The sequence below is a fragment of the Sapajus apella genome, unplaced genomic scaffold (assembly GCF_009761245.1).
Source record: "Sapajus apella isolate SASKATOON/1434 unplaced genomic scaffold, GSC_monkey_1.0 scaffold25, whole genome shotgun sequence".
NCBI classification, from domain to species: domain Eukaryota; kingdom Metazoa; phylum Chordata; class Mammalia; order Primates; family Cebidae; genus Sapajus; species Sapajus apella.
In genome coordinates, this window is record NW_022436965.1 from 25,920,792 (window position 1) to 25,941,250 (window position 20,459).

The window sequence follows — 20,459 nt, forward strand, 5'->3', positions numbered from 1 at the left end:
ATATTTCATGTTTCCCACTAATCACACATTCTAAGTTAAGTTTTAACTACAAAAGGCCATTCATAGAGTAAATACTAACTCGTCTTAGAACTTGGCTGTAAAGCCTGTAATCCCACTGAGCACACAACCCCTGAAAATCAAGACTTCACATCCACTCCCAGTTCTACCACTTACACCATATGGGATCTGAGCAAGCTTCTGGCTCTCTTTGGGTCTATTTCTTCATGTGGAAAGCAAGGGGGTTCTATTAGGCTTTCTGTAAGGCAGTGGTTCCCAAAAGCCAGTCCATGAACCAATAGCTTTAGAAAAGCCTGAAGAGGTTTTAGAATATATCTGTGACCCTCCTCTTACAGATTTAGCTTTGGTATGTCTGAAGCTGAGCCCAGGAGCCTGCATTTCTTCATAGTCCCCAGGTGACTGTGCTGCGTAGCCAGGCTCTGGAGCCACTGCTCCCAGGTCCCTTCAGCCTGGACACGTGATGATTCTCTGGGGCCATGTTGGGCACCAGAGAAAGCCAGGCTGACAGTCCTACTTGGCCTTCATCCCTTGCTAGCATGCACCTCTAGACACTAGGCCATGAATACAACGAGAGCCTCTGCTTCTTGGAACATCTAAAGTAAACCAGAAATGGGGAATGAGGGTTGCATGGGGTGAATCATGATACTGTCGCAAATAACGTCCCTTCCGAGGTACTGCTCATTCTGAGAATGGCAACTAAGAAGTTTTATCAGAGCTGCTGCTGCTACAGCTGCCTTTATGACACATTTCAGTTGAATTATATTTCCTAGGCACAGAAACCCTTCATATTTTGTGTCCTAACTGAACCCATTCAGGAATTTCCCTATTTAACAGATGAGAAAAATGAAGCAAAAGAGATGTGAAGTGTGTGGGACGGGAGGGTGGGGGTGGATTCACATAGGATACTCTGCTATGTGGTGTTAAAGGTGTGCCAGTTTCCTTCCTGAAGGCTCTCTGATCTACTACTGTGATTGCATTTCAGTTACCGTCTAGAGCTGTGATCCTCAAAGTGTGCTTCCCAGACCAGCAGCATCAGCATCACCTGGGAACTCATTAGCAATGCTAATTCTCAGTCCCCATTTGATCTATTGAATCAGAAACTCTGATGGGGTTGCTGGGAGGGGGCAGCAAGTCGTGTTGTAACCACTCCTGCAGGTGACGCTGATGCACACTCAAGCTTGAGAACTAGAGGAAGTAGGGGATGCCATGAGGCTTCATTTCATGTAAGTAACTTGTTACACCTGTCAGCGCTGACCTCCTCCTCATTTCCTCCAGCTTTTCCAGCATACAGAGGGTTTAAGTCAACTGTGTGGTGGACAGCAGAGTGGCAATGACATTGATGAGAATTGGAAAGGCTCTCCCTGAGTCAACCTCTACCTGGAGACCAACATCGAATTCTTGGAGAGGAAGAGTTCAGGAATGGTAAGTGTTACTCTGGACAGGAGGCAGTCAAGGGATGAGAAGTAAACTGGGCCTTGAGAATCATGCAGTCCATCAGTCAGCTCTATAAGTCCTACCTCCTGCAGTTGAGTCCAACTGTTTCTCTCCTTCTCTCTTCTTCCCAAGCAGTGCGCAACTCCCACAACCTCCCATCTGAGCCACTGTAATGCCTTCTAGCTCCTGTCATTCCTGTATCATCCCCTCTCCACAAAACAGCCCAAATCCACTTCCTAAAACTTTATTCTGTCATGAACCTTCTAACAGGTTTCCATTCCTCTTAAGAAAACATGACCCCTGAGGTCCGCATGATCGGATCTCAGTGTACTCTCTGGCCTCATCTCTGGCTACTCCCTGATTTTTGCTCTCTACCAAGCACGCTGACCTTATTTCAGTTCCTGAATGCACAAAGTATCTTCCAGTCTCAAGGTCTCTGTGCATGATGCTTCCTTTACCTGGGAGGTGCCTCTTCTCTCCTTCACCCACTAGCTCCTGCTCATCCTCCAGCTGTCAGCCAGTCACTCCCCCAAGGAATTCCCCCAGTACCCCAGCCAAGTTAGGAATCTCTTATATGCTCTTATAACACACTGGTTTTCGTTCACAGCACTTTTTACACTGGTAATGTAAATAACTGTTTAATTTTGGTCTACCCACTAAACAGTATGTGTTATGAGGGCAAGGGTCATGTTTATCTTCCTCTGTTGTATTTCCAATTTCTAGTAGGGTGTCTAGCATTAACCAAGTGCTCAATAAATGTCTGTTGAAAAGTGATAGATAGTTTTCTGTTGTTCATCATTACAAGACTTAAAAACAAAGTCCTGGGAATGTGGTCAAGGGTAGCCTTGACTAATGGTGTTTTAGCAGACAGCAGATACAGGAAAAATTCCTTGTAAGTCTGAGTCATGACATATATTATTGCGATCTGTCTTTCCCTAACCAAAAACCAAAGTTTTTGCTGCGTGTCAGGTATTCTTCTGAAGATACAGGAGTAAGCAAGACAGACAAAATAATTTATCTCATGGCTCTTACATTCCGGTAAGGGAGACAGACAAAAGACAATTGATTTTTCATAATCAAACAGACACAAACCGATTATGTATTTGACAATAGCTATTACCGGCTCTTTCTATTCAGATACTGTAACGAAGCTTCAAGATGACGGTCTCAAGGAAAAAAAAAAACCAGATAGTGTGATGAAGCTATGGAAAATACTAAAACATGGTATGGGGATAAAAATGATGACGGTGTGTAGGGGGGCTCTTTTAAGTAACACCCTTCAACGAAGATTTTGTTTCTCTTGTGCTTGTTTACCTCTTTGTTGAAATTGTGAGCAATTTTGAGAATAGTTATCAAGCCAGATTCTTCCTTTTCCCTGTCAGTATCTGCCAACACACAGCACCTATGAGATGCTCAACACACATTTGGTAAATAAATACGTAGATGAAAAGGCAGAGAGGTCTACAAGTATTGCACACCATCTTCAGACGATGAAGGCTAGGATGGAGGTCTAGAAATTGGGACAAAGGAATATGAGAATGAGGATAGAAAATTCAGAGATAAGACCTTAGTAAATCAGCAATCGTTGCATTAAGAAAATAGGCAAAGTTTCTGGGTGATTCAGTATTCCCAAGGGCCTCAGAGAAAGGGCACCGGAAAATGGACAAGATGATCTTGGATGACCTTTCTCATCCTACTGAGTATCTGGAACCAGGAGAAGCCCAGGGCAACCAACGTGGCACTTCTCAGCCGTACCAGTGTGGTTTTCCCATTGAATGTGCCTATTTTGGGTAAACTCCTTCTGTGGAAGGGATCTCAGCCAATAGTGAAGACTCAGAACTGCCAAGTTGGCCCAAGCCCTAAATGTCAGGTCTCTTTGCTTTCCCCCCAAGTCCACTTCCTCGTTCATCCAATCCCACCAGTCTGTTTTTGTTCCATTATGAACTGTAAAGAAGCAAGTAAAAGCGGGGAATAGCAAGGGAAGCAAGAGACCCTGCAGCAAATAAGTGTCTCCTGGTTTTTCCTGCTGAGTTGTCTTAGTGGTTTTCCGATGCTTCCGCTACCCACCAGTCTCCCAGACAGAGAAGCCAATTCACTTTTCCAGTTTCCCAGAGTGGAAAACTACCAGCAAAGGCTGCGTCCCAGCAGGGAGCTCCAGCCCTCCAAGCTCTGGTAGGGCCTGGCAGGCAGGCTGAGGAGAAGCAGCTGCCACCAGTCCCCAGCTTCCCAAGAATTATTTTTCATACTATCCTGCCAAAGCTGAGAGGCTGAAAGGGCTGCTTGTTCCATGATATTTACCATCTCACTACTAGCTCCAGACCACGGGCTCCCCGTCAATGAGTGTCCTATATGCAGCTTCCAGGAAAACACACACATGGCCCACATGAGGCCTGAAGTGCAGAGATCTGACACCTGGGCCTCTCTGGGCCCAGACAAGACTGACTGGGGAGCATTATTGGGGTATGGGGTCCCAAGCCAGCCTATAGTCTAAAGGGACATCTGTAATCATAAAACTTTGGAGCCCAGAAGCCAATGTAAGAAGCCAATCCCTCTAATGTTTCCATGTTAAATATCAGAACCTCCGAGGCCCAGAAAGGTAAACTGACTTACTCAAGTTCACACAGAGGGCTAGGGTAACCAGGACTGAAATTCAAGTCCCCTGATCCCTGGTTCTTTCTGCTTTCAACCCCAGGCTATCATGGTCTACTTCCTCCGATTTCTGAAGGGACAAGGTAGTTCAATTAAAGAAGCCATCACTGGGGCCCTGCTTCCCACAAGCTTCACAGAGCAGGCTATTTCAGACTGGTCCTTTGTGCAGATAAATATTGACACAATGGGAATCCACAGGGGGTCCAAGAAAGGTTATTTGGGTTTCTTTCTTCAGCCCACATGGTTATTCTCTGGGTAAAGTGGAGGCTATTTCACCCAGACCTCTTGCGAAAAATTGAAATTTCCCTTAGGAATAGACTTTTAGGATTGCAGTTTTCCTGGAAGCCCAAACTAATTTCCAGAAAGAATTCTTGCAGAGCTCCAGGAGAGCAGTCCTCAAGCTGTAGTGGGTTTCAGGGTACTAAGATAGGGATCACATAATGCATTCTTCTTCCTGGTTAACAAAGTCAGTGAAGCTTCCATAGTAAATAATAGGTCCTTTGCCCAACAGGAAGGTAAGTTGAGGAAACTGGATAGCTATAAAGGTCAGGGGTGGAGAACAAAACTGAGGCCATGGTTTGGAATCATGGAAAGTTTATACTTAAGACTCAGCTCTGCCACTTCTGAAGTATGGGTCCCCACGACCAGTTACCAAACCTCTATGAACTTTGGTTTCTTCAATAATCCTGCCAAGCCAAGGTTGTTGCAGAGATTTAACATAATTGTATGCAAAGCAGTTAGCATACGTTATAGAATGTCATGGGGCTCAATAAATGATATCTAGGGGAGGAGAGAGAATTGTTTGTTTTAAATGTTACATTTATTCTTCCTTAAGCAATTCAAAGGTTTTACGGCCTTAGAAAGGTTACCTAAGCTTTCCGCCTCTCACTTTCACTGAATGATGGCGCTTGTTTACAGGAATGCCATAAGGAATGCATGAGTTAATATATGTCAAGCGCTTAGAGCACTAATGCTCAGTAAAGTTAGGTATTCTTTATTTTTTCATTATTTTTACTTTGACTCATTCAGTAAAGTTTGGCATCGACTTCCAAAGTTGTGTGAGATAAAAATAAATAAATAAGTGAAGAAATTTGGATACCGAAAAAAAGAAAATAGGATCAATAAGATGAGCTAGAGAGAAGATTATATACAAAGTGTATTACATTTGGTTCTATAGCACTGGCTGATGATGGATTTCAACTTTGTCTCTGAGCTTCCTAGCAGTCAAGTCAAAAAGTAAAACATAAGTAGTTAACATGCATCACAGTGTCAAGAAAGTATAAATTCACTTTTTATTAATATCTCTGTTTCTAGGTGGGATGGCGTAGCTTGCAGTAACCGGTGCTCCCTCTAAGAGTAACTGGAAGAGCTAAATAAAATTCATAAATCATCTACTTGAAGGAATCTGACTGTTTCTGAGGCAATGAGAATACAGAGACCAAGACTTCAGAAAAGAGAGAATCTCAGAGAGGTGAGGGAACGTCCACAGCCACTTTCAGCCATTTGCCCATTTGGAGCAGGGGCAGGAGGCTGACTCTGGGTTTGGCACTAGCAGAGGGTCATTACGGGACAAAAATCAGCAGAGTTTTTGAGGGAGACCTGGCATCCCCTGAGCATGCGGTATATCTCACTCAGCACATGCCAAATGCTGGGGCTGTGTGGAGGGGGAACGTAAGGAGAAGCCCTCTGAAGAGCTGAGCTGAGGTTTTGAGAGTCTGACAAGACACAGAGTAGAGTTCAGGACCTGGTGAGAAGAGAGAACACATGGAAGTTTTTAAGAACCCCTGGAAGACCAATAATTCAGACAATCCTACCAGCTACGCGGAATGAAGACACTCTGCCTTGCTTTCAAGGTAGATTTGCCCTATGCCCATGCTGAAGGCTCCTCCCATGCCAGTACGAGTCATTTCTCAAGTTAGCAATGCCTGCACATAGCTAAGTCAACAATCGCACTGTTTTCCCCAGGAAAAAATAATATGTATATATATATATGTGTGTGTGTGTGTGTGTGTGTGTGTATATATATATATATATATATATATAATCATTACTATATATATATAGTCATTACTCTATATATATTCATTACTATATATATAATGAATATACATATATTCATTATATATATATTCATTACCATATATATACTATATATTACTCTCTCTATAGACATTCATTGCTATATATATACTATATAGGTGTAATAGGTGCATGTAATAGGAACATGCATGAAGGCCTCACTCTGCCCTGCGGCCCTGGGCTGCTCTACCTCTACAAGGAGATGGGTTCTCCCAGCCCTCCAACACCAGAAGGCTGGACCCCTGGTGCTGTACTTCAGTAGATGCAGGTATATATATAATAATGAATATGCTTGGCCTGAGCACAGGACCCTGCATCCCCTTAGAGTTAGGATGGCCAGAGTTCAGGGCCTTTAGAAGCCCCGTTCCCCAAACGCAACTTGAGTCTCTCTTGAGTACAACAAGTGACCTTAATGGTCACTAATAGACTTTTTTTCTCTATCATCTGCTTGACAGAAACTATTGTTTCATAGTGTTTATTTTCACTTTCTTCTCTTCCAAAAGTAACAAATCACAGTCTTTGATATTTGTATGTAACTTTCCAAAGCTCATTCACTTCCATTATCTCATCTGATCCCCAACAATAACCCCATGCAGTTCAGACAGCAAAGTTTATGGACCCCATGTTATAAAGTGAGGTGCAGAGATTTACCTCAAGTCACAAAGTAGATAGAGATAGAGCTGGAGCTAGAATCTAGATCTCTTGATTCTCATTGTCACAGTCCGTCTGGTAACCGTATCGCGTGGTCATCGCACCCTGCTACCAGCATACACACCCTGTTTATAGTGTGATCCCTAGGGTCAAGAACCACCAAGTTGGGGAAGAATCTGGACAGAGAGCCCAGGGAGGATTATTGTTGTCTAATTTTTAGAACGTACCGCTCCCAGAATGTGTTGAACTGTTACAGCAAAAGGAACCTGCACCCTGGGAAAGGCAGCATGGCATAGCATTACGTTAACACCCGCTGAAGACAAGGCCTTCGATCATAAAGCATTTGTCATATACTGAAGATCCCAAGATTATGTGCTTTCTACTTTTGGTGCCATCCTAACCCCACCTTTGCCCTCATGACCCCTCAATAATAATTATCCTTGCCTGTTTGTTTTTCTATTTGTGTCTCTGTGCCTTTTCTTAAGCTCAAAAGCTTTCCCTTTCGTTTCACCTGGGCTGGCAAATTCTTTCAGCTCCAGCTCACTCTCACACCTTCAGTATCTCAATCGGCATGACACTGGAGATTTGATCTAATTGGGTAATATGTGAACATATTTATGTATATATATTTGAAATGGAGTTTTGCTCTCGTTGCTCAGGCTAGAGTGCAATGGTGCAATCTCGGCTCACTGCAACCTCTGCCTCCCAGGTTCAAGCAATTCTCCTGCCTCAGCCTCCTGAGGAGCTGGGATTATAAGCACATGATACCACACATGGCTAATTTTGTAATTTTTTTTTCAGTAGAGATGGGGTTTCTCCATGTTAGTCAGGCCAGTCTTGAACTCCCAACCTCAGGTGATCTGCCCACCTCAGCCTCCCAAAGTGCTGGGATTACAGGCGTGAGCCACCACATCTGGCCTTATGTATATATTTATGGAATATTTTTGTGTATATAAAAATATATTTGGGCCGGGCGCGGTGGCTCAAGCCTGTAATCCCAGCACTTTGGGAGGCCGAGGCAGGTGGATCACAAGGTCAAGAGATCGAGACCATCCTGGTCAACATGGTGAAACCCCGTCTCTACTAAAAATACAAAAAATTAGCTGGGCATGGTGGCGCGTGCCTGTAATCCTAGCTACTCGGGAAGCTGAGGCAGGAGAATTGCCTGAACCCAGGAGGCGGAGGTTGCAGTGAGCCGAGATCGCGCCATTGCACTCCAGCCTGGGTAACAAGAGCGAAACTCCATCTCAAAAAATAAAATAAAATAAAATAAAATAAAATAAAGTAAATAAAAATATATATATATATTTTTTTATATGTAGGTATATTTACATGTAGATATATATGTTCACATGCAACATGTAACATGTAAACATATAGATATATATACATAAATATACACAGACACATATATAAATATAAAAATATGTGTGTGTATTTTTCCTATTTTATATCTGTATCAATCTATGTTTCTTACATACTCATACCTCTATATTGCATGTCTTGATCTACGGAATTGAAGTCCCTAGAGTTCTTGTCAGCTTTCAGAACAAAACATTAATAAGCAATTATGTGAACACAGCCCTAGCAGCCCCAGTGCCAGGTTTCCACGGTAAGCAGGGTCCCTGTCTCCTCATCTGCTCCTGCCAACACTGTCGTTCTTCTGTAGACTCTTGGTCTTTCCACATGAGAGCCCCAAGCAAACCTGAGCTCTGCAGGTGGTTGTGAAAACTGAGAGGTGCAGAAAACGGACTTTGTGTGAAGCTCTTCCTGCAGTCCCATGATCATGCTCCTGGCCCCAAAGTTTAGACTCAAGGAGACTAGGTCTCCGTGGGCCTCTGTCCCTATTGACCACAGAAAAAAAGCAAAGCTCTGTTTTTTCCTGCATCACTTTTAGCTCTCTGGCTGCCTTTTACAAGCTAGGAATCTAGGCCTCAGAATGCAAAATAGGGTGATGGCAAACTTTTAGGGTATGAACGAGGAATTCACCTGGCTACTTTGGGTGTAAAGCTGATGATGCAGTAGATGCATTTGGAACCCTTTTATCCCAAGATACAAAGCCCAGGAAGTAGGAGAAGTCTGCCCTCAAAGAAAAATGGAATATTTTTACAGTATGGCCTAAATAATTAAGTTAAAATATACAGGACAGTATAGAATAATGGTAAGACTAATGAAGCCTGTCATTATCACAGTACAATATACAAAATTAAGGAAGAGGACAGAAGATCTAGCATTTATTAATCACATTCTGTGTGTTTGATGCCATGCTAGGTACTTTACATATATTCTCTTCCTAGGTAGCAATCAATGATAGATGAGAAGACTGCGGTTCAGAGAAGCCAAAAATCTGACCATGCTCGCCCCGTGAGTAGGCACAGGCTGGTTAGATCTGGTAATAGTCTTTTCAAACACGTTTTCCCCCAACACTTTATCTCACTGAAGCTCAGTTTCTTCATTTGTACAAGATTGGATTAAATCAGTCATTCTTAGCCTTTTCTGGAAATGGTCACAGAGTCTTTTGAACATCTGATAACAGAAAACTTTTTTCCTTCTGCAAATGGACTTTTGTCTTCACACATTAAGTTTGAGATGCAATTTCAGGGTATTCATGGGTCCCTGTAGCCCATGCATAGCTGGTCCATGAATCTGGGGTTCCTCTGCCCTGACGTTCCTTGAGTCTCACATCCACAGGCAGTAGAGCACAGAGGTCAAGAGCATGCTTGTGGCTGGGTGTGGTGGCTCAAGCCTGTAATCCCAGCACTTTGGGAGTCGGAGGTGGATGGGTTGCTGAGCTCAGGAATTCAAGACCAGCCTGGTCAACATGGCGAAACCTCTTCTCTACAAAAAATACCAAAACTAGTCGGGTGTGGTGGTGCATGCGCATAATCCCAGCTCCTTGGGGGCCTGAGACAGGAGGATCACTTGAGCCCAGGAGGTCGAGGCTGCAGTGAGTCATGTTTACACCACTGCCCTCCAGCCTGAGTGACAAAGCAAGATGCCCTCTCTAAAAACAAACAAAAAGCTCTTAACTGATACATTGTTGGAAATTTGAAAAACAGAATAAAGAAAAAAGAAGAAGTAGAAGAAAAGAGCATGCCTGCTGGAGCTGTGTTGGATCCCAGTTCTGCCACTTAGCTTTCTCTGTAACCTGGGGTAAGTTACCTAATGCTTCTTGGCCTCAATTTCTCCTCTGTAAAACTGGAATAATGCTGTTATTATATAATAATAATATTATTGTGAAGATTAAATTTTCTGATACCACTTAAAGTGGTACCCAGAATATATTAAGTGTTCATTGAATATTCTTTGAGTTTTGCATTCTCTTTTTCCCTCTTTGGCACAACCAACGGGGCTCAAGGGGCAGATGAGTTTCTGTTTTACTCAGAGAAAGACGCTTTTACTGGCAGGAAGGATGCCAAAGTCACTCTCAGGCATCAGCTTACACTTAACAAACAAACACACCAGCAAGAAAGAGCCAATTGGACAGCTTCTAGCATTGCTCACGTAAGATAAATTCAACCAGAGAGATCTTTTGGCAGCCTTTTATCTTTTTCCCAGGGCCCTGTTCAGGCCGTCTAACACACACTCCCCAACACCACCCACCGACACACATCACACCACTAGTACCTCAGGCCTGGTTTCACAAACCTGAAACTAGCATCACCTTTTCCTTCACAAATGAGGCCACATAAACCTTCTCAGCACACACATCTCTGGGAACACGAATGATGAGAACCCAGGGAAACAAAATTGAGTTTCCAATCTGGAAATATATGTAGGTGAATTAACACACAGCAGCTTGGTTGGAAGACAGGGGAGTGGTGATGGAAGGGAGCCAAAGCAGCCTGGTGCTTCAGCTTCTAGGCCAGGGTAAGTTGGCCCTGCAGGGCTTCCAGCTCCAGCCTTCCTGTTCAGCATAATGAGACTAGGTGTGAGCACTGTCTAATTTATTGGTCTTACTCCATTCTTTGGCCTCAGGCTGTCTCTCAAACCTCAGTTACATCTCACCCCCATAAACGTTTATTGGAAGTTAGTTGCAGAAAGGAAGCCATGAGGCTGCACAGATATACATGATTTTTAGATAAAGGTCACTTCAGCACATCGCTCCCTGAAGGGCCAGGTGGAAGTCATCTGGGGTGGGAGACAGGTAGCCCTGGATCCCTGTCCTAGGTTTACTATTAGCTAAACATGGAACAGGGACAAATCGCTCACCTGCTTTGACTCCCAGTTTCCTCATCTGTAAAATGAAGAGGAGACTTAGATACCTGTAAGGTCTATTCCAACATGAATAGTCTAGAATTCTAGTTGCCTGACCCTAAGAACTCAGTGATATGCGGGATTGACGCTGTAAAGAACAAAAACCACAGTGGTGAACCTAAAATAAATTTGGGGCCAGGAGGAGAAAAGCTCCTCCTCTCCTAATCCCAAACCCTGAATGGCTTTGCCACCCTTTTTCAAAGTGGAAGCATTCTGGATACCAAAAGGGGACTCCCACCCTAGGACTCTGTACTGGTAGTAAGTTTCCCCCTATGAGGGGAAAGTGTGGTATGAAAATGGGAAGCCCCAGCCCTGCCCTGCCCCAGCTCCACACCACAGATCCTAAAGGCCTGGTTTGCCTGTTGAGAAGAAGAGGTGTTTCTGCCTTTCCTAAGCACAAACAGCTGTCACAAGCCAAGTCAGGAGAGTGAGAACAAGCACCCCTGTGCTTTTAATACACAGCAGTCCTCTAGTTGGCTGGGTAGGTCCCAGGGCTTCAGACCACTGGGCTAGAATTTCAGGATCATCAGGATATTTCCATTCAACCTCCTACCTGGAAAAACACAAGGTGCTAGTTTCCCACCAACCATTGAGACAGTGGTTTTATAAGCCCTAGAGGAGCCTGACACTGATGTTCACTCAAACAACTACTGCAGCCCAGTATATCTGTACATGGCAGTGGAGTCTAAAGAGGTCCCCTTCCCGTGGAGATATCCTTAGTTCTCCTATCAAGTTTGGCGGCCCCAGTCCAAGTTGGAAATAAGGAAAAACTTGACTCAAGGATCCCACTGGGGAATGGGTCTCCTACACAGCCCCGCTGGTTCTCTCACTCATTACCCTCCACCAGGAGTCCCACATGTTCTTCTCCCTCCTCTCAGCCATTGCATATGCTATTTCTTAAGCCTGAAACGCCACTTCCTGACCCTGCCTCTAGAGCAAAAGGTGCTCTGGAGCAGCCTGGCTTGTAGCACTATGGCGCTCTTGAAGGTTACACTGGGGCAGGGTTTCTGCACTCACTAAGCAGAGTTTTAAGGTTTAAATTTTTAAGTATTTATCAGCCGTTTCTGATGTGCTTAGCCCCAAGGGCAAGAGTCTCTTGAAATTCAGATTTCACATCCCCAAGCCTGGGAAATGGTAGGGAGTTGGAAACAAGACGTCTTTGTTGCAAAGAAACAACCTTGCAAGTTCAGGGGCTATACTTCCAAGCTCAAAGCCCATCAGATCTTCCAATATGGGCTATAAAGTTCTCACGCCACAAAATTACAGCAATTTTGTAGCAGAAAGGGTCACATAGATTATCTAATCCCGCTTAAGTTTACTACAGGTGAAAAGATTAAGGAAGTACAAAGAGACATGTAACAGCTTGCTCACTGTCACACCATTAATTTATGACCAAGTCAGGATTATAATTAGAGTTGTTGCTCAAATGTAAGCTAAATACTTTTTTCTAAGTTAACTTCAAATCATTCATTAGCACTAATAACATTGCAAACATCTGTTGATTTGTATAAATGATTTTCAGAAATTATTGGAATGATTATTTGTTTTATTTGGACATCACTAGCTAAATGGTATTTCTGAGCCATGATTTGGACATCAGAAATTGCCTCAAATTCTTCCAATAACTTCTCCACTGGATTAATGATCATTAGGTTCCAGTTCCTGGTGCACTGTTGCAGCTGGAAGATAGCTGAGAACACTGCCCACAACTCAGGACTATGTACACACACCTGCATGTCAGCATTTCCCATGGAGACCTGCAGAGCCTACCCTGCAGCCCACTGACAATGCCGCCTTTAACACTGCCGTTACTGGAAATGCCACTAACGCCATCTGCCTCACTGCCTACTTTGCCAAAACGCAGATGATTTAGAACATTGAGCCAATAACTTTGCTGCCTTCGTGCCTCAGCCAGCTATCTCTGTCATATCACCGCTACTCTGAAGCCTCCATGGATGAAACCTGTAAGACATTTATGGTTTCAAATAGTAGAAAATTTCTTAAATATAAACAAGATTATTTATCCTCTCTTGGTATCTGCTGAGGCCCCAAGATTGATATTTCTACATATTCAGTGTTTCTGTTATCAACTAAATCATGCTAATACTGACGGCTTATTGACCAATAGTCATTGTAAAATCTTCAACAAGGAGCTTCAGCTAATTATTATTTTATTGTATTAATTGAGTTTAATGCTTAGCTCAGTTACTATTAACCAACCAATATTTTATATCTAATAACCAACTAAAATGTTTCAGTATTTCAATAATTGGTTACATGTTGGATTTGCTTACAGCCCATGTCTCCTGGCTTAAATTCTATTTGTTATATCATGTGGCCATCCTGTGAAGAAAACCTAACTGGTCAAGAATTTACTCAGTCTTTCTGTACCTTCAGTTACCTTTCAATACTTTCATTATATTCAGCTTTCAGTTGACACCAGTAAGGACTGATGAAGAGTCATCCTTAAATCAACATGCATTTATTATACACTGACTTTATGCTCAGCAGTGTGCAAGCCATAACTTTCCATGAGCCTCAGGATTCACGATAGACTCTTTATCACCGATAATGAATGAAAATTTCTCATCTGCCTCAAACACTTGTCTCCGGTTTGACTTGGTAAAATAGAAAGAAATGGCAGAGGGAAGGATTAGTCCTTCAACATGCCCTGTTTTCCTATAAAGGTCTTTGCAAATTAAGATGTCTATTTATTTTTCCCCGACAGAAAGAGCCAACAGAAATACCTGACACCAGAAATAAAAAACAAAAATAAGATGACTATTTGCTGTCTTCAAACAGCCCATTTCCTGCTCCAGGGCCACAGTGGACTCTAACACAGAAAATCAGCTCTCCTGCTTAGTCATTTAAACGTCCTCATGGCATGCCAGTCTCCATGAGTATGCCTACCACCAAAACATCGCCCCATTCCATGCCCTCACAGTACTCTTCCTTGGAACTCAAAGCATGAAGAATGTAGTAGGAGGCGACCAAACATCAACAGTTGATTGACAGGAATACGGAGCAGAAAAGTGAAAGAATGGTACCCAGGTTAGCATCTGAGATACAACAGCTGAGCTGATGATGAGAAAGGAACAAGGCACTGGGCTTATTCAACCAATAATTCTTTGATTTTAAGGAGTTTTGATCATATTTGCTTTTGAAGATATAAAGAAAAGCCCATGCACATGGAACTTTTATGAGGCGAGGAGAGCAAGCATCTTCATAAATGTACCCTTATGCTATGAAGAGGACAAAATGAAAGCACCCTTAAGAATCAAAACACAGCATGGAACAATTGGAACTCGTACATACTGCTGTGGGAGGGCAAAATGGTAAAGCACTTCAGAAAATTCTTTGGCGTTATGCAGAATAGTATATCATATGCTACACATGAACCAGAAGTTCCACTTCCAAGCATATACTTGAGGGAACTGAGTACATATCTCTACCAAAAGTTTTTTTACAAGAATAATTATAGCAGCTTTGTTGGTAATGAGCCCAAACTAAAAATTATCCAAATTCCCATCTACTATAGATTGGCTAAATAAAATATTCAAACAAAGTAATATACAACAATGAAAACGAATAGATGACAACTGCATGCAACAGTAGGATGAATCTCATAAACAAAATGTTGAGTGAAGGAAGCCAGACACAAAGAGCATTTATGCATTGTATAATTCCATTTACATAAAGTACAAAAATGGGCAAAACTAATCTATGTTGTTAGAAAGCAGGATAATGGCTACTTTGGAGGGGTGGTGAGAAAAGCTACCAGAAGGCAGCATGAAGAGCGCTTCTGAAGTGCTGGTGTACTTCCGTTTCTTAATCCGAGTACTGTTTAGATGTCCTCAGTTTATAAAATTCATGAAATTGAACACTTAAGCTGTGCATACTTTTCCATGTTCATATTTGTGGCAAAATGAAAAAACTGACTGCAATTCTTCTTCAATACCTGCATCCCAGACCTTTCACATCTAAGTCTTTGTGTTCTCCCACCCTGATGCTGAGCTTGGCCACATGAATTGCTTTGGCAAATGAGACTTATTAAACACGATTTCAGCAGTGGCTTGAAAAATGTTTGAATGTTCCTGCTTCTGCTCTTGTGTCTGTGCAATTTCCAGGAAAACATACCCAGTCTAGTCTGCTGGAGGATGAAACAGAGCACAGCCACGTTGCCCCATTCATCAGTGCCACGGCCATGCTAGACGAGCCAATAGCCATCTGACTCCCGGTTATACTTGAGGGAATCAACACAGGACCAGAGAACAGTCCAAACAAGCCCAGCTAGGAGTCAAATAAATGCTCATTTCAAGACACTGAGCTTTGGATAGGCTGGTAAACAGCATATTGTGTAATAAATAATTATTCACTTCAATTCAAAGTTTAAATATGCAGGTAGTACAAAACAATCCCATAAATTTGGGCTCAAAATGTTCTCCTAACCTATCTATTTTGAGCATGGCCACACCCTAGGAAAAAGAGAACTTGCCTGAGATCCCATAGGACCAGGATCCCAAAAGTATAACAGGACATCCAAGTAAAATCAAAGTCTAAGACAGCCAGAAACAACTGGTAAACCAACCTGAAGCCGTTCTCTAAGACACTTAAAAATTCTGTCCTGTTTTTCCCAGAAGATGCAAAAGTGAATGGTTACTTCTGCCACCTCTCATTTTTTAAAATGCCCTCGTAATTCACCCTGCTCTATATAAGAAAATCTTTCACAATATTCAATATGTTATAAATATTAAAATATATACATATCAAGCAAATTAGTTTTTGTTTCTATTTTGATCATACTTCACCATGGAGATTAAAAAAAAAAAAGAGCCTTGTAGACCCTCTTGGCAGCTTTTAGACCCACCATTGAACATCAATGGGTTTAAACATTCAGCTGGTCTTCTAGCATATAGCTGAGTAATAGCCATGTTACCTGGATTAACCTGAGCTTTTGCAGAACTCAAGACAGGCAGCAGCAGGAACAGCACCAAGAGCATTCTGGGAATCAGGATCATCTCAGAAGATGGTGTTGGAACTGGAGTCTGCCGCCAACCAATAAAGCAAGAAAACAGAAAGAAAAGGAGAGGAAATGAGTGAGGCAGATACTGCCAACATGAATGAATACAATTCTCACAGTTAATTTTGTGTTTCTGTAGTGTTTACTTCTATACATGGGACTTTGAATCATAGACTTTGGAAATTGAATGGCACATCCAATAATCACCTAATATAATAATTTTCAAACTCTATTAGATTGCACACTCATAAAATTTACATTAGCAAAAGTATAGTGAGGTAACAAAATAAGGTAAATACTTACTCAGCCAGGCACAGCGGCTCACACCTGTAATCCCAGGACTTTGGGAAGCTGAGGCAGGTGGATCACCTGAGGTCTGGAATTCAAGACCAGCCTGGCCAACATGGTGAAACCCCATCTCTACTAAAAACACAAAAAATTAGCCAGGTGCGATGGTGGACGCCTGTAATCTCAGCTACTTGGGAGGCTAAAACAGGAGAATCCCTTCAACCCAGGGCGGGGTAGGGGGCAGAGGTTGTGGTGAGCCAAGATTGCGCCATTGCACTCCAGCTTGGGCAACAAGAGCAAAACTCCATCTCAAAAAAAAAAAAAAAAAAAAAAAAAAAAAGATAAATACCCAGATGGTGAATAATGGTAAAGTAAAACTTATATTTATCATGTAAACTGATGTTTTCATAATCTTAATATTGATTCCAATATTCAACCAAGAAAAACATTTGATACTTTTAATGTTTGCCTTTCAAAATATTTAAGTTCAATATTTATCCTGATTATCTCTGGAGTGATACCTGGGATTTTGTATTTTCAGGTTTCCCCAGAATGATTCATATGATGATAGATTCAATTTGGAGACATCAGCATGAACTCATGTTTAGCTTAATAAGGATACAAATAGTTACATATGGAAATATTTATAGATATGTGTATATGCCTGGGTCAGTATACACACATATGTTCCATCCTCTGAGAGAGACTAGAAGCAATGACATCCCTGTAGCAACGAGCAAACCTAGTACTCAGATCTTGATTTCTGGCAACCATTCTTCAGTAAAAGGAGCCAGGATTCCTCGGAAAAAATGTCTGATTCTAGGACTGGCGCAGAATATATACAAGATGGATTTGGAGTGCCTTTTAGTGCCAGATTGAAAAAATGTACACATAAAAAGATAATAGGAGTATGTCAAAGGGACACAGTAGCCAATTTAATGAGTTCCCCTTCCCCAAAAAAGTAGTATCGAATTATAAACCAAAGAGTAAACTAAATATCCATGAGTCCATGCTGCTATAAATTAATGATTAAATAAACAAATGGGAGAATAGGCATATTTCCCATTCAAAAGAATTCCAAATAATTTATGTAGATAATCTGCTCTTAAGGAAATGAAACATTACTATCTCCCTTCCCCAGCTCCTTAAGAGTAAGTTACACGTAGTTACTTTGTCTCAAGGATTGCAGCATGAAAATGGAGAAAGAAAAAAAGTCACTTTTCAGTGGAGAAATCTGACAAACGCTTCCTCAAGACAGGTGATCAAGGTTAACATCAACATTGATAAGTCATGTTGATAGTATGTGTCCTTGATATGATGTGATGAAAATGACACCTCTGTGGTCTTCCTCCCAAAAACCTATTACCTCAGTCTACTTATGAAAAAAATCACCAGACATATCTTAATTGAGGGACATCCTATAAAGATCCTGATGAGTAATTCTCAAAACTGTCAAAATCATTAAAAACAAGAAAGTCTGAGAAACTATCACAGCTAAGGGAGCCTAAGAAGACATGATGACTAAGTACAATGTTATATGCTGGCAAAGGACATTAAGGGAAACTGAGGAAATCAAAGTAAAGTATGGACTTTAGTTAATAATAACATATCCATATCAGTTCATTCATTTTGACAAACATACTCTGTTAATATAAGATGATAATAATAGACTAAACTGGGTGTGGGATATACATAGATTCCCTGCACCTATCTTCTCAATAATTATGTAAATATAAAACTGTTCTAGAAGGCTGGGTGCAGTGGTTCATGCCTGCAATCCCAACACTTTGGGAGACCGAGGTGGGCAGATCACCTAAGGTCAGGAGTTCAAGACCAGCCTGGCCATCATGGTAAAACACCATCTCTGTTAAAAATACAAAAATTAGCCGGGCATGGTGGTGGGTGCCTGTAATCCCAGGTACTCAGGAGGCTGAGGCTGAGGCATAAGAATCACTTGAACCCGGGAAGTGGAGACAGAAGTGAGCTGAGATTTTACCACTGCACTTCAGCCTAGGCAATAGCACAAGATTCAGCCCCACAAAAAAAAAAAAAAAAAAAAAATTGCTGTTCTAGAACACAAAGTTGATTTTTTAAAAATTCCCTCTGGGGAGGCCGGGCGTGGTGGCTCACCCCTGTAATCCAAGTACTTTGGAGGCCAAGGCAGGCGGATCACCTGAAGTTGGGAGTTCAAGATCAGCCTGACCAACATGGTGAAACCCTATCTTTAAAAAAAAAAAAAAAATTCCCTCTGGATAACACTAAGAAGCAAGCAAGCATTAGATCCACTATTAGAAAGAGTATGTAACGCAAAATAATAAAGAGAGAAGAAATTCCCTTAAGCTGAACTGATTAGGGAAGGCTTCATGGCGAAATATATGTCTGACCAGGTTCTTGAAGGATGCACAAGACTTTAATTGGCAATAACAGGGATGAAATAAATAGGAGGATGACATGAGTAAGGCACTTTTTTTTTTCCAGAAAACAGAAGCTTTCTTAGACAATTTCTAAGCAGTATAATCCTGACACACCCAGGGTGGTTTAAAAAAAAAAAAAAAGAGGCAATATAGTCAGATGGTTTTGTCTGAAGAGGATGGATCGAAAGCAAATAAAACACAGAAAATTTAAATGGTCCCATAGTGAGGGGCTGAGGGGTGCATGACCACAACTACAAAGGATGACGGGCATAGTTTCATGGTATTGATTTGGATAAGATAAACACATGTCTCAGTGTTCCTAGTCACTTCCAGCAGCAGGAATACTATTTCCACAAATGAGTCCCTAAATAAACACACCCAGAGAAAGAAACACACAGGTGAATCCTGGAGACATTGGTCTTGACTATAGTCGAGCACTAACTCCGGACCATAATCCAGGATGTCCTTCCACAGAGACCCGAGCCCTTTGTAAGCAGCCGTTCAGTAAGTGCTGAGGCCCAGGACTGCCCTGGCTCACCGCCCTCTCCTAGCAGTCCTTTGCATAAGAGTCCTAGGATTGTCTCTCTCCTGTGGCACCTCTCTCATGGGTAACTGGCCGTAACTTCTTCCCCTCCATAACTTTCCCTAATAATTCCTTCTACAAAGAATGTCTCCCACACTTCTTTTCCTTTCTTTCCTTCACCAAAACACAGGCTTAATTTAACTCTATTGGATCCTTCACAACATTGTTGTAAATTTATCCACTTAATCATTAACTTCAAAATGGCTTATTCTTATATTGCCAAAGCATTACTTTATATCGTGTACAAAGTAGGTGCTTAAAAATGGTTTTTCAGTGAGCTAAGCCAAACTACTAAGTGTTCAAAAAATGTTGACTAATTTTCTTTTTGAAACTGTTGCTGGGCTTCAAGCTGTGAATCTCCAAATGTGGTAATTATTTTTCTGTTTTGCTTAAAATTAGATGCATGTCAGCTAACAAACAGAGCACTGTAAAGCACCTAGAAGTATTATACCTATACCATGTAGATCTACTGTGTATCAGAGATGATCTCATACAATATTCACAGTAACTCTATGAGGTTTGTTTTCAACAATTAAAAAGCTAAGGAGAAAGAGGTTAAAGCTCGTCGTGTTGCACAGCTGACAGGCGACCAAACCCACATGTGAACCTAAGGTTTGTGTTACTTCAAAATCCACATGCTTTTTTTTTTTTTTTTTTTTTGAGGCGGAGTTTCACTCAAGTTACCCGGGCTGGAGTGCAATGGCGCGATCTCGGCTCACCGCAACCTCCGCCTCCTGGGTTCAGGCAATTCTCCTGCCTCAGCCTCCCGAGTAGCTGGGATTACAGGCACGCGTCACCATGCCCAGCTAATTTTTTGTATTTTTAGTAGAGATGGGGTTTCACCGTGTTGACCAGGATGATCTCGATCTCTTGACCTCGTGATCCACCCGCCTCGGCCTCCCAAAGTGCTGGGATTACAGGCTTGAGCCACCGCGCCCGGCCCACATGCGTTTTTGTTATTGTCGTTCCTCTTTTTTGTTTTTGCTCATTATCACACTGTGTCATCTTTTGGTCTGGGCTCCACCTACCTCACCAAAGCTGCCCTCCTCATCCTTTCCACCTCAGT

The 20,459-nt window shown here is 42.0% G+C and overlaps 1 protein-coding gene across 3 annotated transcripts in view; it reads right to left on the reverse strand.

Moving 5' to 3' along the window:
* DDR2 (discoidin domain receptor tyrosine kinase 2) overlaps positions 1–20,459 on the reverse strand; it is a 150,865-nt gene that overhangs the window by 39,082 nt on the left and 91,324 nt on the right. For all 3 annotated transcript variants that reach the window (XM_032291557.1, XM_032291559.1, XM_032291558.1), the window contains one exon: positions 16,025–16,133. In XM_032291557.1, the coding sequence (XP_032147448.1) occupies positions 16,025–16,133 (109 nt within the window). The remainder of the gene's footprint in view (positions 1–16,024; positions 16,134–20,459) is intronic.